This window comes from Panicum hallii, chromosome 5, assembly GCF_002211085.1.
Source record: "Panicum hallii strain FIL2 chromosome 5, PHallii_v3.1, whole genome shotgun sequence".
NCBI classification, from domain to species: Eukaryota; Viridiplantae; Streptophyta; class Magnoliopsida; order Poales; family Poaceae; genus Panicum; species Panicum hallii.
The window spans coordinates 14,108,156-14,133,231 of NC_038046.1; the positions used below are offsets into that span (position 1 = coordinate 14,108,156).

General features: G+C 47.9%; 1 protein-coding gene across 1 annotated transcript in view; it reads right to left on the minus strand.

Annotated features, from left to right (window-relative positions):
• Positions 1-15,643: 15,643 nt before the first annotated feature.
• The window catches only part of LOC112892451 (2-oxoglutarate dehydrogenase, mitochondrial-like), a 34,105-nt gene continuing 24,672 nt past the window's right edge, over positions 15,644-25,076 (minus strand). Inside the window, exons 7-10 of the mRNA XM_025959611.1 lie at positions 16,535-16,663; positions 16,218-16,433; positions 16,012-16,135; positions 15,644-15,879 (exon numbers count right to left, since the gene is read on the minus strand). Of these exons, the coding sequence (XP_025815396.1) occupies positions 15,644-15,879; positions 16,012-16,135; positions 16,218-16,433; positions 16,535-16,663 (705 nt within the window). The remainder of the gene's footprint in view (positions 15,880-16,011; positions 16,136-16,217; positions 16,434-16,534; positions 16,664-25,076) is intronic.

Sequence of the window (25,076 nt, forward strand, 5' to 3'; positions counted from 1 at the left end):
CCTAAGGCTCGGAGGCTACTTCATATGGAGTGCGATTTTCCATCGCACCCCATACAAAAGAAGACTTGAAGCTATTCGGGGCATGAGCACCTCATAGCCTCGATGCAACCAAGGAAGTACTCAAAGAAGACCTTCAAGATGGAGTTTCAGAAGAAGCCAAAGACTACTTCATAAGTACTCGAAATATCTGCAGTACTCGGCTATGAAGAGCTCGGGGGCTTGTCAGGGATAGATCCCCTAGGTACTGCAAGGAAGCTACCCGTGAGAAAAAAGAAGTTTGATTCCTACTAGGATTCCACTGTAATCCTACTAGGACTCTGTTGTCGATCGAAACCCACCGGCGAGCAACGACAGGCAACACGAGGAGCCGGGAGGCTTCCGGGACGGCTGGTGGGCCCCGGTCCCTCGGTCAACGGCCCAGCGATCTGGCGCACACCCTGGCTTAGAGTCGCTAGGCGTGCCACCTGATCCTGCACCCGATCAGGAAGGTGTGATGTGTCAAATTCCTGTAAGCACAGACACTTGTAAAGGTTAGTCCGAGCCGTGATCGGCTCATCGCTCCTCCCCGGTATCGGCTATGAAGAGCCGATTGCATCAATACCGGATCGGATCTTTGGGACATGCAATATATATATAATAATGAAATAAACCTTGCTTCATAAATATCAATCTAATCCAATCCACGATAGCTAAGCCCTCACTGCGCGATCGGAACATTCTACACGTGATTGAGCCTAACAAATACGCAAAAGCACTGAAACAAACAACCTAAACAGAGATACTAAAAACAGCCCAAGAGCCGATTCCTAGAGAAACCTCTACTCAAGCTACGATCCGATACTAAACATACTGCCGGAACTTTCAACTCGTTTGCAAGGCCTAATCGTGCACATATCGAGCTAAATCTCTAATAGATAGAAACTAGCCATAACAGATTGGATCTATTAATAAAAACGAAGCAAGATGCAACCATCGCATCCATGATCGAACACGATGATTGCGAAGCGCACATGAGCAACAAACAGAGCAGGATCGGGACATAAAGAAATTAACGCTACCCTATGCGCGCTATGATAACTAGTGCTACTCGCCGTCTACAAGGCTTCAGAACGAGCAACACATGAAACGAACGAGCAAGAGTAATGCTGCCCCGATCACGCAGAGCATGATTGGGACCGCATGACACTTACCCGATGAAAACCCTGGAACAGGGGAGGCGATGCGCCGTGAGTTGTTGATGAATGATCTCTCTTTCTTGTTTATTCGTGGTACATATTTATAGTCTGTAGACTTGTTCTCTTTAACTAACCCTAACCCAACACGACACGAATCTTAACTGCTTATTCCTAAATTACACGGCCCTTCTGGCCTCAATCACCCGCACAGGGTCCGATTCGCAAGCTTATCGTGATTGTCTTCTAGGCCCATTTTGCTCCATGGCCCACTTCCGGCCCGGTCAAATTATGGCGATAACACATGCCCCCCTGGTTTCGGCGATGGTAATTCTGAAATCACCTATTTAAAAATCGCCACGACCCTTCGGCTTCCGATCCGTACAGCCATGCCCTTTCGACCTCCAACGGATGTGACTGCTCTGAATCAGTCTCCTAGGGAATTGTCACGGTGCCGATTCACTTCACCTCTCTGTTTGCCTTTATAAACTTACCCCCGGCATCTTCCCCAACTATCTTTCTCTCACAGCCATTGTCAATTACGCTCCTTCTCTTCTTTTGCCATGGCTTCTTCTTCTGCTTCCTCTGTCATTTCTTATGAATCCGAATCTTCCCGAGAGCCAACTCCAGAATACGATCCGATTGCCGCTTACGAAGTCCGTGCCCCCCTGCATTGGGACGCAGAGGAATGGGACTTTCATTCCCAGTCAGAGGATGACGAATCCCTGACTGATGGTGAAGATCTCGCACTCCTCCTCGGAGCCGAGCTGGAGGAAGACGAAGACGACGCATCTTGGGGGGAAGACCTCTCTTTCTCGGAAGAAAGAGCAGATTCCTTCTCCGAGGAAGATCCGATGGCAGGTACCTTCCTTTTTGGCAAGTCATCGGGCGAAACTTCCGACGACACCGAAGAAGCCAAAGACGATGACGGCTTTGCCAGCGACAGTAGCGGGGATGACGACGACGACAGCAGCAATAACGGTGATAGCGGTGCTAGCGTTGCTCCGCCAACCAAGCGCCGCAAGACCGCTGGCGTGTACTGGTGGTAGGCCGTAGTGTCCCCATTAGGCTATCTCAAGGAGTAGTTAACTCCTCTTTTGTACTTACTGGCTTGCTGTGAATAGAATCCTCTTCGTATTACTACTTTTCTTGCACATAACATTCTGCTCAAGAGCCGATGGCAACGCATCGGCCTTAAGATATACCAATCCGGATCCGAAATAACCTTCCAACTTGCTTTACCCTCTGCCGGACCACAAGTCCAAAGCAAACCTCCGATGGTCCTGGAATCTAGGCTGATTGCGCACCTCTTTTGCTCATAAACCCTAGCCGCAAAATCCTCCTCTGCTCCTTGAAATGCACACTCGATCCTGCACCGCCAACCTTAGATCTACTCTCCAAGATCTCGATTCCAGACTCCCGATGGCGGAATCTTCAAGCACCGCCGCCGCCGTCTTTGGACTGAAGGTAAACTTCGACCTCCATTAAATTAATACAGCAACCGTGGAATTTACTGCGTGGTTAAATGACTCCTTCCTTGGCAACATTGTTTTCTTGGGGTTTTTTCAGACTTCCGATATCTTCTTACCACACCCTTCTTCCCCCAATTCTTACTGCCTCGGACCTCGTTCCTTCGAGAAGCCCATAGATCTGATTTCATCCGAAGCCAATCGGATCCCTTTCGTGAGTTAGGACATAGACCTAGAGTCTTGGTCAGATAGCCTCCGCGCTTGGCCAAATCCTCCTGAAGGTTGGATAGTTTGGTATAACAGAATGGCGGACGCCTACCAGCCCTTGTGGGAATTCATTGGGATAGCCGATGCCCTGTCTCTGTCCCTTTCTCCTCTTGAAAAAGATGAGAACCTTCTGAAGACTATCGGCTACTTCTGGTCCGATGCCTTGAATTATTTTCTTTTTGGGCATGGTCCGATGACACCAACGCCGCTAGATGTCATGATGATCACTGGCTTAGACATATCATCAGCTTGTCCTTCTACTTACAGACTCTCTGTAGTCCCCTTTAAACTGTCTTCCAAGGCAGAATGTACTAACTGGAGTACCTACTTGAGCCAACACCAGAAAAGCAAGGGTCCTGTATCGGAGAAGGAACACACGGCCTTCCTAAACTTGTGGCTTGAACATTTCCTCTTCTGTGGTCCGTCCCTTGCTCCCACTAAGAACTACCTCTCTCTGGCTTACGAGTTGGCCAAGGGTCACCCTATTGGCCTTGGTAAATTATTCCTTGGGGAACTTTACAGATATCTTCACCTGATGACTTCGAGCCTTCTTTCGCAGAAAAAACTCAGAACTGGTGATCCATGGTGGTTCATCCAGTTATGGGCTCATCTTTACTTCCAGAGCTCGATCCCCAATTTCCCTTCTCTAGTTGTCAATTCTTTTTCTGACCTGAGTGGGAGACAGATTAGGTTTACCAGTTTTGGGCAGGCTCTATACGGTCTCCCTGGCGGGAAATTGAATCCCCAGATGCTTCTTGTTGGTTTAGGATTTTTTACAAAGCCTTAGATAACCCAAACTTCCTCCCATATGCCAATCCTGAACTCTTTGAGAACCCGGTTATGTTCCGGCTGGCCGATCTTGCCCATGACGCCGACACTAGGCGCCTGTACTCCATCATGGTTCGGCCCTGCCTTCTTCCAGTTGGCATGAGTACCTCTAATCGGATCATCAAGCCCGGTTATGAGTTCTACCAGCCGGTCGTAGCAGCCCGGCAGTTTGGTCTCGGGCAGGTGCCTCCCCATTTTCTTCTTCACTTCTTGACATCAAACAGGGTGGATCTCCCTGATGCTCTGACCACCCAGAGGTGTTACAGTCTGTTTACAGACCTTCCCTTATCTGTTCCTGCCAATCTTACCTTTACTTCTTCGGCTATTGACTTTGATGGGTGGTGGCTGATGTGGAAAACTCATATTTTCCGAGGAGCTCTGGGTCCGATGCTGCAACGGATCCATCCTGAATATGAAATTCCCGCCGGAGAGGTATTGCTTCTTGACTAACATTTCCTTTTTTGACTTTTGTTGGACTCTTTCTGATTTCTTTTTTGTTTCTGCAGCAAGAAGATGGCCCAGAGCCGATGAACGATTGTGGATCGCCCTTTTGTTTCCTGCCAGTTGCCCCTGTGGTTCTCTTTGGCAAGAATGCACGTCCTCCTTCGAAGAGCGTATTGCAAATTCAGCCAAGCACTGTCGAGCTGACTCCCAAGCGGAGGCGATCCTCTGAAGCTGTTGCCCCCCGAGCTCGCGCTAAGATGAGGAAGGTTCTTGTCAGAAAGGTCCGGAAGGAAACTGCGCCATCTTCCCCTAATCCGGCATCTCCAGTCGTCAACCAGGTTCGGCCCTTCCCCCTGCTTTCATAATTGGGCCTCTGTTTATGTCTTCTTTAATTATACTCTCCTCCTGTAGCTTGCCGTTGTGGAAGTCTCCAGCGGGGAGGAGCCCCCATGCCAGAAGGGCTCATCTTCGGAGGTGCCAGAGGACGTGGACGCGCCCATCAGGGCTTTGATTACTCTCCGTGACCCTGGTGCGGCAATCCTGGAGGGTCCTTCTGCATCGGCCGATGTCCCAGTTGCTTCACCAGGTCCACAGGAACCGGTCGTGACCGCGTCCCTTGTTGGCCCCTGTCCTTGTCTGGAAGGGCCATCCACTGCCTCGGCTACTGCCGATCTCCTTGCACGAGAGGCGCCTCCAGCAGAGCCGACCGCTGTCTCATCGGCCGTTACTCCAGCGGAGCCGACTGCTATTTTACCGGCTGTCGCTTCTTCTTCTGAAGACGTGGCTCATTTGGCCTCTTCCGTCACCGCTCGTCCTTCGGAAGGGATGCGCCCCCAGGAGCCGATCGTTCCTTCATCGGCTATCGTCACCTCTTCGGGACAGGTGTGCCTTTTTTTTTCTTTGTAATTACTTTGGTCTTCCTCCGCAGTACCTTACTCACCCTCTTTTCCTTCAGAATCTGAATCTTTCAGAGCTGCTCGCGTTTGATCCTGCCTCGATCGGGTCGGCCATATTGGAAGCCGATGGCCCTCCCCTGGACCTGACTAGCACTGCCAGTCGACTCCTTCGCATGAAGGATCTTCTATCGGGTCCGATCGACGCCCTGATTCAAGATTCCAGCGCGGTGAAGCAAGTCCTTGATGAGGTCAACCCCCGTCTCCCCGTGAGCCTTCAGGTCAAGCTTTTGCCGGCCGGGTACCTTCCTTCTTTCCGAGCAAAAGTGGCAGAGGCTCGCCATAGGATTGAGACTCGGCGTTCCCAATCGCTCCTAAGGACTATCATCGCCGAGATGTGCCAGTCAGTAAACAAGAAGAAAGCCGCACTCGACGCCAAGGTCGACACATCTGCCTCTGCCCAGCGGCTTCACCTCCTGGAGAAAGAATTATATTATATATATATAATAATGAAATAAACCTTGCTTCATAAATATCAATCTAATCCAATCCACGATAGCTAAGCCCTCACTGCGTGATCGGAACATCCTACACGTGATTGAGCCTAACAAATACGCAAAAGCACCGAAACAAACAACCTAAACAGAGATCCTAAAAACAGCCCAAGAGCTGATTCCTAGAGAAACCTCTACTCAAGCTACGATCCGATACTAAACATACTGCCGGAACTTTCAACTCGTTTGCAAGGCCTAATCATGCACATATCGAGCTAAATCTCTAATAGATAGAAACTAGCCATAACAGATTGGATCTATTAATAAAAACGAAGCAAGATGCAACCATCGCATCCATGATCGAACACGATGATTGCGAAGCGCACATGAGCAACGAACAGAGCAGGATCGGGACATAAAGAAATTAATGTTACCCTATGCGCGCTATGATAACTAGTGCTACTCGCCATCTACAAGGCTTCAGAATGAGCAACACATGAAACGAACGAGCAAGAGTAATGCTGCCCCGATCACGCAGAGCATGATCGGGACCGCATGGCACTTACCCGATGAAAACCCTGGAACAGGGGAGGCGATGCGCCGTGAGTTGTTGATGAATGATCTCTCTTTCTTGTTTATTCGTGGTACATATTTATAGTCCGTAGACTTGTTCTCTTTAACTAACCCTAACCCAACACGACACGAATCTTAACTGCTTATTCCTAAATTACACGGCCTTTCTGGCCTCAATCACCCGCACAGGGTCTGATTCGCAAGCTTATCGTGATTGTCTTCTAGGCCCATCTTGCTCCATGGCCCACTTCCGGCCCGGTCAAATTATGGCGATAACAGACTCATACCTTGTAATCCTACTAGGCCTCCTAACTTGTAATCCTACTAGGAACCTCGTCCCTTGGGACATATAAAGGAGGGCAGGGATACCTAGATAGGCAGAGAACCAGCAGAGAACCAATAGAGAGCAGCCAAAAGGCAACTCAACTCTTAAGCGTTTGGCGCAATATACAATATCCCAAAATAGGACGTAGGGTATTATGCTACTCTAGCGGCCCGAACCTGTCTAAATTTGTGTCTTATGTCCTTGCGTTTACCTTCAAGTTCCAGATCCGGCGATCCCTCACCAAATAATCACCTACCTTAAGGTATCCGTATGTAGGCCGACGGTAAAAACACCGACAATATACTAATAAGCAAAACGGACGTATGGGCTGAGATTCCAAATAGTTTTGATATGGCATTGGCTATTAAGTCCGATACAAAAGAGATTGATCGGCTAAGTCCAAAGATGATCGATTTTTAAGGCATATTCAGAATCAACGGTTAGAATAGCCAATCAAAGTCACGAGTTATATTAAAAAAAGTCTTTTTATAAAAAGATCCATCTAACTGATAAAACTTAATTTAGCATCACCATCGAAGGATCGGACCTAAACAACATAGTTCACAATAGCACCAGCCGACGAATCTAATTATATTAAAGAATAAGATTAATGTCTCAGAGTAAAACAACAACGAAAAAAGTATTGGCAAATAGATTATGAAGAACTTGTGCCAAGATACAAGCCAATAGATCTTTAATTATTATTTGGATAAATTGTGAAATCTAGCAAGAGATCAAGCGATGTAACCTTATAAAAACTTGATGAAAATTGATAACTGATGAAAATAAAATAGATCCAGACAAAAGCGATGCGCTGTAAGTTGAAATCTAAATTATTCGATAAATAACGATGCTTACAAGCAAACCGGAGGTCAAGACGATGCAGCCTTGTTCACCAAATAAATTACCAAAAAAGCTACGTTACTTCTACTCCTAGAATTTTGGCAATTAGCTAAGAAAAGTTGTATTGATGATTGATTGTTTCTTTACAAAATCTAACTGCAACTATTTATACTCTGAAACTAAAGACTCCTAGTTGATTACGACAAACTACAGATTTAAAAAAAAAGAAATACCACTTTATTTTCAAAAACATTTAACAGAATCAGACTCTACTAAAATTTCCTCCATTTTACTGTTTCGATTTCCTTCGTTCAATAGTAAATTCTCTTGGTGCCATAAAAAATTTGATATCTTCCTTGTGTGCCATAGAAATTTTAAATTACCCTCAGTGCTATTGAATCTAAGAATAATTCTCTCACTGCCGCAATCGTTGCCGCAACCGTTAGGGATCCGTTTATTTTTAACTAAACACAACTGTTCAAGACATTGGCATCATAGAAAATGACTTTTGTACCCTTATACACGAGTTATTTAATTTATTGTGATCCTTACGGATGGCACTCCTTCAATTGCCATCATTAATTTAGCTTCTATATTTTTTCCGTTGTAAAACCGAAAACTCAATAGAATTGTCAATTTTATCGATGTGGCGCTCCAAGTCCTCGTGCCAGCATGTACAGAGCCGGGAAAAGACAAAAATACCCTGCCTTATCTTCTTCTATCTATCTTCTTCTACCTTCGCTCTCCCTCTGACCCGCTGTCGCGAACCTCGCGGTCACCTAACTGTCCGTCCGACGCGGCGCCGACGCTCCACCGCCTGCTCGCCATGTCGGCGTACCGCGCCGTCTCTGCCTCCCTTCCGTCCCGAGAAATTGCAGCCTGCATCGATCGATTAGACAACCGCAGCAACAAATCCATCAATCCAAGCATCAGACTACCTCTTCCTCTTTCCCCACGAGCAGGACCAAAGCAGCACCCAGTCACAGCTGCTGCAACACCCGAGCATCTCATCCAGGCCGTAAACAATAGACAAACAAACTTTCTTGCACAGCACAAACAAGAGTAAGATCAAGAAAGTTATGCGACCTTGCCGAGCAGGTACTCGATCCCGTTCAGACTGGCAACACAGATTGCTGTTGATGCCCAGGTGGCGGGTTGAGCAGCGTGGGCGGCGGCTTGTTGGGTCGCCGTGAGGCCGTGACGCACTGATGAGACGCCAATGGCCGGGCGCGGCGTGGTGAGGTGCCGTGCGTGTCGAAGCCGGCGTCATCATTTCCGCCGGGATTTTGTGGCCGGGAACGCGGCAGACTCCCGTGGCCGCACGCGCGGCCGTCGCCGTGGACGACGACCTGCGCCGCTCCATTTATCGGGGCTCTCAGATCACTTGGAGCCGAGGAGCGCAAGCCCGCGCATGGTCGATAGGCATGCTTTTGATCGTTTGGTTAGGGGGTGCAGCGGGCGCGGGGGTGCAGGGCGGTGCGCGGTGGCAGCGAACATTGAGGTAGGGATGGCAATCGGGTCCACGGGTTCGGGCGTCCGTCGGGTTTCAGACCCGACGGGGGTGGGTTTGGGTGCTGTTTTGCACCTCCGCCCGAACCCGACCCGTCTAATTTCGAGCGTGGGTTCGGGTTTTAAATTGGACCCATGGATGCCCATCGGGCGCCTGAAAAGAAGCCTTTTAGCAGTTTTGGCCCAGCCCAACAAGAAACCCTAACCCCCGGCCTACCCCCTTCGGCCCTTCCCCCAATTCCCCATCCCAGCATCCCTCACGCCAGCCCCCAGCCGCCACCGCCCAGGCGCGCCGCGCGCACCAGCTCCGGCGCCCGGCGTCCGGCGCGGCGGCGCCCTGCTCCGGCCCCCTGCCACCCCTGCGTCCGCCCCCGGCTCCGGCCCCCTGCGTCCGGCCCCCCGCGTCAGGCCCCCTGCTCCGACGGCCGGCGCCCGGCATCCGGCCCCCTGCGCCCCCTGCGTCTGGCCCCCTGCGCCCCCACTCCGGCCCCCGCGCGCCCCCTGCGTCCGGCCCCGGCTCCGGCCCCCTGCGTCCGGCCCCCTACTCCGGCGGCCGGCGCCCGGCGTCCGGCCCCCTGCTCCGGCCCCCTGCGCCCCCTGCGTCCGGCCCCCTGCGCCTCCTGCTCCGGCCCCCCGCGCCCCTTGCGTCCGGCCCCCTGCTCCGGCGCCCGGCGTCCGGCGCCCTGCTCCGGCCCCCTGCGTCCGGCCCCCTTGACGCGGTGACGCACCCGTGCTCCGGCCCCGACCCCGATGCGCCCCATGCTCCGGCAGGATCAATCAGCAGCCACGGACCGAAGTCGTCCACCACATCCTGCTTCGAGGACACAATCGAATCAATCAAGGCCGCAAACTGCTTCAAGTGCTGCTGCTGCTCGTACAGATTCTGCTACTCCGTCTCCATCCCCAACACCGTGTTGTCGGTCAAAACCCACCGGCGAGCAGCGACAGGCAACACGAGGAGCCGGGAGACTTCCGGGACTGCTGGTGGGCCCCGGTCCCTCGGTCAACGGCCCAAGAGTCCGGCACACGCCCTGGCTTGGTGAAGTGCTAGGCGTGCCACCTGACCTATACCTGATCAGGAAGGTGTAGAAGTCGTTCGTCAGCTATCTTCCTGCATGCACAGACATGTTTAAACATTAGTCCGAGCCGTGATCGGCTCTTACAATGACTCCCGTGGTCAGCCAAAGAAGCCGACGGAGTCATTGTACTTGATCAGACCTGTCCTCGTGCCAGGCTGGACCTTCGGGTACTCTACCAGAATTGGCTAGAAGAAGCCGACTGCTATGCTCAACAGATCGGATCTACTAAACATATGATTGTTTACACAAATCCGACAAGAAAAGGTGAAAACATGCTCTATAATTATCAAATTAATCTAACCTGCGACGATAAAGCTTTCACTACATAACCGGAACATCCTACGCGCGATTAAGCCTAACAAACATGAAAGATTACCGTACACTAACCCAAAAAGAGGCCTAAAAACCAACTAACAAGTTGATCCCCGGAACGATCCCTCGTCAAGTTATCATAAGGCACCAAACATGCAGCCGGAACATTCAACCCGTTTGAAGGGCCTAATCATGCAGATATTAAACCAATTCTTTGTAAGATAAAGAACTACCATAACAGATTGGATCTACTAGATAATAACAGAGCAAGACGCTACCCCCGCGCCCGAGATCGGACACAAGGACAGCTCAACAATTACAAGCAGCAAACAAAATATGATTTACTATCTGAACCAATGCAGCATCATAATCGTTTAAGATAACTAGTGCTACTCGCCATCAAAAACGCTTCAGTACGAGCAACACAAGGATAAACAGATAAACGCAACACTGCCCCGACCATGCAGGGCATGATCGGAGCAGCATGTCGATTACCTGGAGAAGAGCCCTTGAAAGGGGTGGCGATGCGCCGAGAGTTTGTTTGTGGATGATTGATTGTCTTTATTGATTCTCACGATACATATTTATAGTCTGGAGACTTTGATCTTAACTAACCCTAGCTGATTACGATTTAATCTCTAACTCACTATATTTAAACTATTCTTAAATACACGGCCATCCTGGCGCTTGACATGTTTGTACAGAGGCCGATTCGCAGACCATTACGATGATTCTCTTCAGCCCATGTTGCTCTCGTCCCATCCTTTGGCCCAGCCAAATTATGGTGATAACACACGGACCAATGGTGCTTCCTCCTCAAGTACTCCTTCATCAAATGCTCAACCTTCGGGAGGTACGGAATATGTGGTTATATCTGAAGATGATCAGGTGGTAGGGTGCAAGAGAAAGCGTAAATCCGATGTTTGGTTAGATTTTGATGAAGTTACAATAGGGGGCAGACAAAAAGCACAATGTCATTGGTGTAAAAAATATCTTGTTGCTGATGGTAAATCTGGTACTACTCATTTGCGTGGCCATCTTAATATTTGTGCATCTCGTCAAGTTAGAAAAGCTCTGCAGCAAACAACTTTAAAGTTGGGCAAAAATGAGCATGGCTCTATTGTAGTGGAGAAGTATGCTTTTGATCAGCAAGTAGCTAGGAAAGAACTTTCATTGATGATATGTGTTCATGAGTACCCATTATCTATGGTTGATCATATTGGATTTAGGAGATTTTGTGCAGCACTACAACCTCTCTTTAAAATAATGTCCAGAAATACCATGAAAAAGGATATATTGGATATGTATGAGTTGCAAAGGAAATCATTGGTGAATTATTTGCAGCAATGTGAATCTAGAATTGCAGTAACTACGGATATGTGGACAACAAATCATCAAAGAAAAGGATACATGTCTGTCACAGTATATTTTATTGATGGTGATTGGAAAATGAAAAGCTTTCTTTTGAGGTAGTAATTGAATAACTGAACTCATTTTCTTTTTGTTCATGTGATAAGTTTGTTTTCTTTTGAGATAACAAGTGTGTTTTCTCTACAGGTTTATTTATGTGCCAGCTCCATATACAGGTGAAGTTATTAGTGATGTTCTTCATGAAGTATTATAAGATTGGCAGATCGATAAGAAAGTGTCCACAGTGACCCTTGACAATTGCACAACCAATGACAGCTTGATGGGTGCCATGCAAGATAAGCTTCCCCTCACCTTTCTCATGCTACATGGTAGATTGTTACATATGCGTTGTGCTGCACATATCATAAATTTAATTGTGAAAGATGGAATAGCTGTTATGGAGAAGGGTATTGAAAGGGTACGTGATAGTGTTGGTTTTTGGAGTGCCACACCAAAGAGACATGAACGTTTTGAACGGACAGCAGCACAAATGAATATCAAATATGAGAAAAGAATAGCTTTAGATTGTAAGACAAGATGGAATTCAACTTATCTCATGCTTAGCACTGCATTAGAGTATGAAGCTGTTTTTGATCGGCTTGCTAGCAAAGAAAAGCTTTGTACTCCTTTTCAACCAAGCAAAGATGATTGGGACTTTGCTAGGGAGCTTTGTGCTAGGTTAAGGATATTTTATGATGCAACTGAGTTATTGTCGGGCACTAATTATGTCACAGCAAACCTTTTCTTCCCCAAAATTTGTGGCATTTATTTGGCTATTGAGAAATGGAGAACTAGTTCTATTCCTAAGGTAGAAGAGATATCAAACTTGATGAAAGAGAAATTTAAGAAGTATTGGAAAGATGTGCATAGTCTTATGGAAGTAGCTACTGTTTTAGATCCAAGGTACAAACTGAAATTTATGGGGGCCTTTTATAGAACTATTTATGGTGAACAAAGCTCATATGCAGATAATGAAGTTTGTAGAGTCAAAAATTTGTTGTATGAACTTGTGTTGGAATATCAAGGATCTATGGAAGGGATGGCTACAACTGATGGTGTAAGGACAGCCAATAAGAATATTGTCAACAACGAAGGAGATGATCTTGTCTTTGACATATTTGACAAGTTCTTGTCAGAGGAACCAGAACAATGCCCCACTTATCTGCGTACTGAGTTGGATTTATATTTCGAGGAGCCAACATTGCCAAGAACTCAAGAGATTGACATTATTCATTGGTGGCAATATGCAGGGGTTCAATACCCAACTTTGAGAAGGATTGCTCGGGATATTATGGCTATCCCTGTTACAATGGTAGCATCTTAGTCAGTCTTTAGTACTGGGGGAAGGATAATTAGTCCACACCGTAATAGGCTTGCTCCGAAAACTGTTGAAGGTTTGATGAGCATGCAAGCTTGGGCTCGAGCTGATATGTTAGGCGAGCAGTCCGGTTTCATCAATGAGTTATTGACTGGTCTAGATGATAGGGAGGAAGAAATGGTAAGAACTCACTCTTTTAGTATTCACATATAAATATTTACATATAAATTTATAGTAATCTTTTGCTGTATATTATTGAGTGACATTGCATATTATTGAGTGATATTGAATCTGATCTACTTTAACCTTTTCTATTGCAAGGATGATCCTGATTCATGTATGATTGAGTGACATTGAATCTGATCGGTGGCTGTTGACTTGGTGGTTGCTGGTTGCCTTCATGCCTTGTTGGTTCTGAATTCTGATGGAGTGCTAGATCACGTTTTGTAACTAAGACTTATGTTTGTTTGTTCCTGTAATCGTGTTATTTCTGATTCGTTACAACATTTATGTTATGGATTTAATGATTTATGGTCAAGTGCTTGTTGGAACAGTCATTTATGTTATGAATTTATGTGGCTGTATGAATTTTGTTATCAAAATTTCTTTAATTTTTGCTTCATCACATATTTGATTGCAAAACCCGACGGGCACCCGCACCCGACCCGAAACCCGACGGGTTCGGGTGTGGGTGCAAAATTCCACCCATGGGTGCGGGTGTGGGTTTAGTTTTCGACCCGATATCATTTTCTCATGGGTCGGGTTTTGGCTCCACCCGACCCGAACCCGACCCATTGCCATTGAGGTCGAATATGAATTGGTGGGTCCCACCAGTCATAGAGATAAAAACAAAGGGAGCACGGTAGAGTGGGATAAGGCGAGGGCAGCAGGGTCATTTCCCGTGCCCCGTAGTACGAGGATGTCGAGCGTCACGTCGATAAAATTAGCAATTCTGTCGTTGTTGCGATGGTAACAACGTAGAAGCTAAATTAATAATAGCATCTCGATTGCTATCCGATGATAATAAATTAAATAACCCCTTGCACACTAACCAAACCTTATCCTTCACATCCACCTGCACCTCTCCCCTCCCGACGCCTCCCTCCCGCCGCCTCGCGATTCCCCTCCCGGCGCCCCCCTGGCGAGCCCCCTCGCGCGGCCCCTCGGCGGCGGCGGCCCTTGGCGCGGCGGCGGCCCCTCGCGGGGCGCCACGAGCGCTGCTCCTCGCGCGGGGCACGGCGCTTCGCGCGCAAGGCCGAGCGCGGCCTCTCGAGGAGGCTGATTTCACATGAATCCAAAAATCCACTCCGTTCCCATATTTTCTCTTCCGTCGCGTAAGTCCGAGGCAGCAACTGCTGCATTTGATGGCACGACGCCGCCTGATTCGACCATGCATGGGCGCACGACCGTCGTCGTCCGGCCATCCGTGCGGTACGGTGCCCCGTCCTCCCAGGCATCTCGCCGCCGCACCCGTACGCAGCCTCCCGAGCAGCCAAGCGCCATGGCACCTCAATTGCGCCACCTTCTCATGCAGCAGGCTTTTGCCCAGTCACGCGATTACGCCATCCACATCAACGTCATGCCGCTAGCATTTTTGTTTGTTGAATAACACCGCTCTAAGCTGATCTCATGCTATGGAGGCAAGCAAAAATGGCATACAAGGGAAAGAGTCAAATTATACTTTGTTCTTTTGAAGAGGCAAATAAATCTTTTCCATGGTCATTTGATCATACCATAATTGTTCACTGACGGTTGGGGCATTGAGATAATAATTTTTAGATTCAATGGCATCAAGGGCAATTCAAAAATTTATATGGCACACAGAGAAGATATCAAATTTTTCATGGCACTCAGAGAATTTGCTCTTGTTGCAAACAGGTTGTGTAGGAAACTTTCTAGAGGAATCAGTTCCTTTGAAATTCCTTTAAGCCAAACGTGGCCTTAATTGTTTCCACTAGCGCAAGCGAATCCTCCATAACACAGAGAAGAATCGAATCCAAAACAGGGTTCGATGCATGGGAATAAAAAATTATACTTAGAGTTGGATCAGTGATACTTGCCTCATATATATGGTTGCATCATGGACATGAATGTGGGTGAGATTTAATATTTTTATTTGCAGCCGACAGGCTGGGCACGGGTCAGCTGACCTAGTCTATACGTACTGTAGATTCGCCTGATAAAATCATGTAAACTCCTAGTGCGAAAGTCTATACGCACTGTAGATTCGCTTGACAAGATTATGTAAACCCGTACGTACACACCTTGGTGAAATGAGATATCAAAACTGGGGGCTAGGTATAAAAGGGGAAAAAACAGGTTTGTGGGTTAAGTGGTCTCACTACAAGAATTTTCAGCTTTTCCTACAATACTTTTCACGGATGGCCTACGGTGTTAGCAATAATGGCTATTTTTTAAGTGCCCTCTCCTCCCCTCCTTCATGCACAGGCTATGACCAAAATATTGTTTACTGAATAATGACGTTGCCTTCCTGGCTGAATATATATATACTGCTAGTAAAGCATACAAGATCATGAAGGGCCACAGAGAAATCCATCCACCAGCGTTGTCATGGCTGTGCTCTAGGATAGGTTAAGCACAAGAGAATTAAAAATATGGTTTTACAAAGTCATGAATGTGTTCTCGGTTCAGGTAATGTGAAATAAACGGTGATCTACCATCTTTCTGCACTTCCAACTCTGCAAGTTCACCAGTTCTTGATCTGCTCTAGCTCCAACGCTTTCTTCAGCAGCTCCGACTGTTCTTGAGCATGAACGGACGGGAACCCTGTGGCTGCAGATGCCGAAGGAGCCCTGCCAACGTACTTTATGTCTTCAAATGAGCCTCGCCCAAGGGCCCTCAAAGCTGTGCGCAGCCGGGGAGCGACGTAGCTGTATGCACCCATGTTCATGGGCTCCTCTTGGCACCACACAATCTCCGCATCTAAGGTATCGCAAAGATGATCGTCAGAGCACCTCTAAACATGCTAGGAAATAATGCATCATGAGGCACATGAACAATGAAACAATGGTGTAGAAGCAGAACATCTTATCGAGAGAAAAAAGGGTCCCATACTTGGATATCTTTTTAGCTGTCTCTGGACAAGATCATATGGGAATGGGCAAAGCTGCTCGACTCTGCAGATCGCGACATTCGTACGGCCTGAGTTTTTACGCTCGTCATCAAGTTCATAGTAAACCTGCAAATGCTCAACTGGTTCAAGCTGCTCTGAATCGAAACTTTATAAATATCGTTTGGTTAAATATAAGAGTGCTACTTACTTTCCCAGAGCACAATATCAGACGATTGACACTTTCCTCGGTTGAACTATGATTGTTGCAATCCTCTATCAGCCGTTTGAAGCGTGTTACCTGGCTATCAGTTCCTGGATGGTCTTCAACGTCATCGAACTCGGCGATATTGGACTTGCAGTCCTTGTGCCAAAGTAAGTTCTTTGGAGCCATGACAATCAGTGGCTTCCGGAACTCCCTGTGTATCTATATTTTCGCGTCAATAAGTATGGAACTAAACATTAGCACACATGTTAGCATTAGAGAAGGAAAAAAACCCAACGTAGTCTAATAGCATGTGGACTGACCTGACGACGCAATACATGAAAATAATTTGCAGAAGTTGTCACATTAACGACTTGCCAATTGCACTCTTGGATCTGCCTGTTGAGCGTTGGTTCCATCTCAGGTATGACGAAGGGATTGTCATCACACATCTGAATATCAAATTTGATAGTCTCATGTAAGCGCAAGTGTTCAAGATCCAAACCTGAACTAAAGATTGGAGACCGACAAAGTCTCCGTGAAAAGGGGTGATTAATTAGCTGATTTTTAGACAAAATTCCCTATATAACACCAGAAGATAGCTTAATTCCCTCCTTGGCCCTGAAAAAATTTCGCTGCCTCATATGACCAAGAATTTTAGTTTTGTTCCTCAATGACCTTGCCGTCCATTTCACCTCACGTTTCCGTGAATCCCCCCAGAAACCATATCAGAAAATGGACGTACTGACGAAATTACCTTGACCTCCATCTTCGTTTCTGTTCCGCTCCCATCTCTCTCATTCCCATTCTCTCTCTGATTGGTCCCTCCCGAAAGTAGGCACAAGCTGGCAGGACGCGCCATGGCCGGCGGCACGGAGGCCACAGGAGCCAGGGATGTCGGCGCCCGAGGCTGCGAGCGCCTAGGCCGGCGGCGCAGGCGGGTGGCGCAAAAGCCTCATGGCCAACGGCGCAGAGGCCGGCGGGGTGGAGGCTGCTCTGCCGGTAGCGTGGACGCTGCTCGGGTGGCCGCTGGCGCCCACGCCGGCGGGGCTGAGGCCTGCTCTGATCATGGATCGTTGGAAGTTGTCGATGAAGGCCCGCTTGAGGTCCTCCCTTGAGTCGATGGAGTTTGGCTTGAGGCTTTCAAGCCAAGTGAGGGGCGTGGATTCCAAAGCAACCGAGAAGTAGAGTGCTTTGATGGAGTTGGATCCCCCTGTGACCTCGATGGCAATGGAGTAGTATCGGATCCACTGGCGCGGGTCCTGCTTGCCGTCATACATGGGGATTTCGACTGGTTTAAAATCCTTGAGATATGATTTTTCAGTGAGGTTGGAGGTGAAGGCGGGGAAGCGGTCGTTGTCATCATTGTGGTGGTACCTGTCGGGATGGTCTTTTCTCCTTCCATCAATGATGCGCCATGCATCGCGGCCATCATTGATCTTTTGCCTGAGATCGATCGTGAGAGCATCGTGAAGGCTGGCCGCTAGTGGAGCTTGGCCTTGAGGCCTTGCGTCATGCTGTTTGCGAGGTAGGCCTAGTAGATTGTTGTACTTCTTGTTTGGCGTTGCCACGCGTGGACTGGTGGCCCTCGTTGCGCTGGCGACTGTCATTCCTCCGGTTCCCGAGCTCTCCTTCGGGGGTGCGACTGATCAGCGAAGTGTGACCATGGCGCTCATACCTCGAGAGTAAGTTTCGAGTGGAAGACACTGGATGTTGCCCATCGAGTTGCACGAGTGTGCGCTGAGTTAGATACCGCAGCCTTTGTATCTGGGGTTGGGTGGTAGTTGTTGGGCTAGGAGCGCTGCTTCTGCAATGGCGCCAATGGGTGTATGATAATCCCGATATGCGGCAGCTGCAAAAGCGTTGTTGAGCTTCCTTTCGTACATTGGAATGCGAGCGCGATTTTCCACGTTCCGCCTACGATGGGCACGTTTGGCATTCTTCAACCGCCGGATCCTTTTGTGCTTCTCGTTCTCATCCTGAGGGGCATCCGCCGTAGGCTTGTCGGCAGACACGTCCGCGAGTAGTTCGTCGTCATCTGCGTTGCGAAGAGAGGCCATGTAGACTTGATGATCCGGCGAGTTGTCAGCCATATGGCTTTACTCGAGTAGCTCTGTGCTACCGTCTCACTCTTCCGCGATGGGAGAGAGAGGTTTGTCCTCCTGTAAGGGCAGTTCCTGAGTGAAGACCACAAAGCAGAAGTCGTAGTCGAGTAGTTCAGAGATCTCTAAGCCCTTCCAGTACACAAAACAGCTTTGCGGCGTAGATGTATGGTTAAACCCAGATAATTGCCCAATAACGATTCGGGGTAGTCATCAGGTTGCGAGTGGTTTTCATGAGCGGGGCCCCCCGACAAGCGGTGGCTCCCTCATCTCCGAGTCCTGCTCGGCTTTGGCTTGAAGATGTAGTACTAAATGACGAGTACTCTTCGTTGGGGTCCGAATAGTTGTCGAAAACGTGGGCCTAGGCGGTGGCTCCCACGTCCTTGAGCTTAAGTAGAAGATCTAAGTCCTCCTCCAAGTCGGAGAGCGACTTGGATTGTGTGGTCCCCTCAGATCGGTTTGAATCCGATCCGACTAGTTCTGGTGCAGCACGAGTGGAAGTCACGTCGAAAACGGATATCTTTTCGATCTGCAAGACCAGATCGGGGAGCAGCAACTCGTCGAGGTTGTCGATGAACTCGTCAAGGTCGCTGTGTCGAGCTGGTGTAGAGTCCTCCAACTTCTTGGAGTCGACTAGGTGGCTGTTGAAGCCACCCAAGCCATTGGCGACGCAGATCCAGGAGTCGAAGATAAAAGTTGTGCCCTCATCGAGCATGGCGCTGGTGAAGTTGAAAGACACCATCGAGTTCTCCGGTGGATGCTCGATGAACACCCCTAGCTGGCGCTAGTTGTCGGTGTTTTATTGCCACGCCCACCGAGGGATACCCACGAGCTGGTGTGTTTGTAGGCAGGGTGTCGCCGAGATTAGGAACTGGAAGGTGAAAGTAACACAAACTTTAGACAGGTTCAGGCCGCTGAGACTATAATACCCTACGTACTGTATGGTCTGTATTGCCTTAGATGATGATCGGGTAATCTCCCGTTTGGAAGGGTTCCCTGTCCGCCCTTATATAGTCTGGCGTAACAGGGTTACATGGAAGTCCTACTCGGATACAAGCCTAAGAGTCCTACGCGAGTAGTTTTCGGGTAGTTTTCTATCATCTCCGACTAGTTTTAATACTTTATGAGTAGTTCTACTATGCTACGAGTAGTTATAACAGATGTAGGGCGTGGACCATATCCCATCCCTTATCCTAGAAAATGTATGCCATGTGCACAGTCCTATGGGCCCGGATCTGATAAGCCCCCAAGCTCTTCATAGTCCAGTACTGCAAGCGTCTGAGTACTTCTGAAGGCGTCTTCGAGTTCTTCTGAATTCCATCTTGAAGGTGTCTTCCGAGTACCTCATTTGCTGCATCGAGGATGTGAGGTGTTCATACCCAAGTAGTTGTCAAGTCTTCTTCTATATGGGGTGTGATTAAACTCGCACTCCATATGGAGTAGCCTTCGAGTCTTAGGTTGACTCGTAGAATTAGACTAAGAGTCAATTTTGGCTTGAGTCTTCTATCCTTATCTTCCAAAAGATTTAAAAAATAAATCGCTGATGACACGTGTCCCGCAGCCCCCGAGTCTTGAATCCAAATTCCCCAGGTTTGGAATAAAGGATCCAAAGAATCATGGCATGCGATATGTGACGGTAAAAATTTGATGGTGAAGATGGGCAAATTAATTCAGTAATTTTGATAACTTTTTTCGGAAAAAAATTCTCTGAAAAAATGGTTAAACAAATAACTTCTTCAAAAAGCGTTCTAAATTTTCTCTCAAATCAAATCTTGTTCCCCGAGTCAATGGCTAGATAAGACCTCTAAGTTAAAAATTTGAAAAACCCCTTATTTCGGAATAAAATCTTAGAAATAATGGTTAAACAATATCTTCCCAATATAAATCTTCAAAAGACTCTTGAAATGGGATCTTCCGAGTAGTTTTACAGCGTGCAGACTTAAAGCGTCAGAGTTGTCGCTGAAAACACGCTGCGTGCCCTATCGCATCCAGCCCCCGAGCGTGGGAGCTAGATGAGTCGCATAGTATGTGCCTAGTAGTTGATGGCACCAGCCCCCAAGCCCAGGCATCGGCCAAGTTGCTGCTGAATCTTGAAATGCCGATGAAGCCAACTAGTCAGAGCCGATTCCATATAGAGTTATAGGCGAGATGAGTAGTCGAAGTAGTCGAACACGCGTAAAATTAGTCGGGAACTAGTAAACGCCTTGTCATGGAAACAAGCCCCCTCAGTAACATAAACAAGGCCCCCTCAGTAACATAAGATACTAGTCGGAAACTAGTAGTCTGTTATTGGAACTAGTAATATGTTATTGGAAGTATGGGAGCAAGACGCCTTCAGCAAACTTGCGCGAAATACCAGTCATAAACTAGTAAAACGGAGTTGTACTGAAAGTATAGGAGCGAAGCCCCTTCAGTAACATAGGATACTAGTCGAAAACTAGTAATATGTTACTGAAAGTATGTGAGTGAGGCTCCTTCAGCAGACTTGCGCGTAATACCTTGTAAACCAGTAAAACGGAGTTGTCCTATAAGTATGGGAGCGATGCCCCTTCAGAAACATAGGATACTAGTCGGAAACTAGTAATCTATTATCGAAAGTATGGGAGCAAGGTCCCTTCAACAAACTTGCGCGTAAGACCAGTCGTAAACCAGTAAAACAGAGTTGTACTAGAAGTATAGGAGCCAAGCTGCTTCAGTAACATAGGATACTAGTCGGAAACTAGTAATCCCTTACTGGAAGTACGGGAGCGAGCCCCCTTCAGCAAACTTGCACGTAATACCATTCGTAAACCAGTAAAACGGAGTTGTACTGGAAGTTTTGATCTCCAGGCGCCGACAGAAGATGTCTTGGTTGGCTAAGGATGAAAATAGCGTAGATGCTTGATATCCCAGGAATTAGGAACCTCCTGGCCATCAGGGTACTGTAAAGCGATACGACCCAGGTTCTATAATCTTGTGCACGATGAAAGGCCCCTCCCATCGCAAGCTAAGCTTGTGCGGCCCGGTTTCATCCTGGATTCATTGAAGAACCATATCTTCAGCGTTGAAAGAGCGTCGTTGAACATTCCAATCATGATAACGATGGACTTCTTGTAAGTAGCGGGTCGACTGAAGCAAGTTCGAGAAGTCTTACGCTGTCATCCTTGCCTTCTTCATACATCTCCAGTCGAGGAGACTTCCACATGACATGAGCAGGTAATATAGCTTCAGACCCATATACAAGAAAGAAAGGTGACTGTCCTGTGACCTTTCTTGGTTGCGTACGAAGCTCCCAGATTACCAACGAGATCCCGTCAATCCACTTGCCGCCCTTATTGCTATTCTCGTCGTAGAGTCTTTTCTTCAATCCATCAAGAATCAAGCTGTTGGCACGCTCAACCTGGCCGTTGGCCCGCAGGTGAGCTATTGAAACATACTTGACCTCAATGGCAATGCAGTCACAGAAATCTCAAAACTGATGCGAGTGGAAATTGTATCCTAGGTCCGTGATGATGGTGTTGGGGAAGCCGAAACGATGCAAGATGTCGTAGATGAAGCTAACCACTCGATCTGCAGAGAGCGTTGTGATTGGCTTGTACTCGATCCACTTGGTAAACTTGTCAATGGCTACCAACACGTGAGTAAAACCATCCGGCGCAGTTATCAGAGGCCCTAACATGTCCAAGCCCCAGCATGCAAACATCCATGAAGGTGGTATGGTGATGAGGTTGTGAGCTGGTACATGGGGCTGTTTGCTGAAAAATTGGCAATTTGTGCACCGGTGAACGAGTGGTTTGGCGTCTACAAAAACAGTCGGCCAATAGAAACCAGATCTAAAAGCCTTGCCGACTAGTGTGCGAGAAGCAGCATGGTTTCCGCGCACACCTTTGTGAATCTCTTGGAGTATTTATCTACCCTCCTCTGTGCGGACACACTTCATAAGTATGCTTGACGCTAATCCATGCTTGTACAAGTTATCCCCAACTGGAACGTACCCTTTACTGCGCCTTTGTTGTCGGTCAAAACCCACCGGCGAGCAGCGACAGTCAACACGAAGAGCGGGAGGCTCCCGGGACTGCTGGTGGGCCCCGGTCCCTCGGTCAACGGCCCGAGATCCGGCACACATCCTGGCTTCTGGATCGCTAGGTGTGCCACCTGACCTTGAAACTGATCAGGAAGGTGTTATGTGTTAGTTTCCTGCATGCACAGACACGTGTAAACATTAGTCCGAGCCGTGATCGGCTCATCGGATGTTTCCCGGTATCAGCTGTAAAGAGCCGATTGTGTTCAATACCAGATCGGATCTATACATAAATCAAATATGCTCGATGGTAATATAAATCTTGCTCTGTAAACATTAAGCTAGTCCAATCTACAACAATTAAAGCTTTCGCTGCATAATCGGAACATCCTGCACGTAATTGAGCCTAACAAATACGGAAGGTAATGAAACAACAATCTAAACAGAGGCCTAAAAACCAACCAAAAGCCGATTCCCGGAACAATATCTTTTTAAGCTGTTATAAAGTATCAAGCATACTGCCAGAACATTCAACCCGTTTGAAGGGCCTAATCAAACAGATGTTAAACTAAATCTTCGGTTGACAAAGATTAATCGTAACAGATTAGATCTACTAAATGAGAACAGAGCAAAACGCCATCCCTATACCCGAGATTGAATACAAGGACGGCTGGACGTTCATAGATAACAAGCAAAGCATGATTAAAGCATGGAAGAGCTAATGCTACTCTATAAACGTCAAGATAACTAGTGCTACTCGTCATCAATAACGCTTCAGAATGAGAAACACGAAAGGTAAACAAGCAAGGACATGGCTGCCCCGATCACGTGAGGCGTGATCGGGGCCGCACGACACTTACCCGAGAAACCCTTAGAACAGGGGTGGCGATGCGCCGAGAGTTGTTGGTGAATGATTAATTTTCCTTGATTGTTCACCCAGGGTAAATATTTATAGTCCGTAGACTTGCCTTTCCTAACCAATCCTAACTAAATAGACACAAATCTTAACTATCTCTATCTAAACTATTTAAACATACGTACCTATCTAGATACACGGCCAATCCTTGGCCCATAACACCCACATAGGGTCCGATTCGCAAGCCCATTATAACTATCCTTCAAGCCCATCTTACTCCACAGCCCACCTTTCTGGCCCGCCTAAATTATGGAGTTAGCAGCCTTAAGATGCGTGTAGCCTCAGCGCGTTTTGGGTCGATGACGGGGGGTAGTTTGTGCTTCTGGATGTAGTCGATGAAGTTCACCCACCAGTTGACCTCGATCATCAAGACCTCTCGGTCGGGTTTCTTTGTACCCTGAGCGATGGTACTTGAATCTGGTGACTTGATGGATGGGTGATGCAACTTGTGAATGAAAACTCCTGGTGGGATGTTAGCTCGATCAGAACCCAATTTTGATAGCACATCCACTTGCACATTGTTGTCACGAATCACGTGATGGATTTCCAGCCCCGAGAACTTGTTCTCGAGCTTGCATGTTTCCGTGACGTACGCGTCCATGGTGTCCTTATTGACATCCCACTCCTTGTTGACTTGTTGGACCACCAGCAAGGAGTCGCCATAGACAAGCAGTCGCTTGATGCCCAGAGAGACTGCCAGGCATAGCCCATGCAATAGTATCTTATACTCAGCTTCGTTGTTAGAGACCTTAAATAATAATTGGAACACATACTTGAGTTGTTCTCCTTTTGGGCTGATGAAGAGTACTCCCACGCCACCGCCCCCGAGCTTGAGTGAGCCATCGAAATACATGACCCAATGCTCTGGCTGGTTGCCCGGGGCTTCCACTTGGTTTTCTCGCCACTCCACCATAAAATCGACTAGTGCCTGTGACTTGATGGCCGTCTGGGGCTTGAAGTCAAGGGTGAGAGCCCCCACTTCCACCGCCCACTTGGAGATGCGCCCGGTGGCATCCTGATTGTGGAGGCTATCCGCCAATGGGAAATCAGTGACCACTGAGATGTTGAATGCATCAAAATAATGGCGAAGCTTCCTAGAAATGATGAGTAAACTGTAGAGTAGTTTCTGAATTATCAGGTAACGAACCTTGGATTCAGAAAGGACTTCAGTGATGAAGTAGACTGACCTCTGCACACCAAAGGCATGGCCTTCCTCTTGGCGCTCCACCACGATTGCCGTGCTGACAATGTGAGGAGTTGCGGTGATGTTGAGTAGCAGAGTCTCGCCCGGTTGTGGAGCCATCTGGATGGGGGGCGACTGCAAATGATGCTTGAGATCTTGCAATGTCTGTTTTGCCTCCTTGGTCCATTGGAACTTATCGTGGCGCTTGAGCAATTTGCAGAAGGGTAGCCCCCGTTCCCCAAGTCGCGAGATAAATCTGTTCAAGGCCGCCATACAACCTGTGAGCTTTTGGACATCCTTGATCATCCATGGAGCATCCATGGCTGTGATGGCAGTGATCTTCTCTGGGTTTGCTTCAATTTCTCGGTGACTAACGATGAAACTGAGTATTTTTTCCTTCTGGCACGCTGAAGACGCACTTAAGCTTCCATCAAAACTTGCGTAGGCTGTTGAAGGTTTCCTCGAGATCAAGGATGAACTCATCGTGGGATCTGGTCTTGATGAGCACGTCGTCCACATAGGCTTCAACGTTGCGATGTAGCCGATCAGTAAGCATAGTTGGATGGCCCGCTGATAGGTGGCTCCTGCGTTCTTCAACCCGAAGGACATGGTTATGTATGCATATGCTCCAAAGGGGGTGATGAACGCCATTTTGATCTGATCT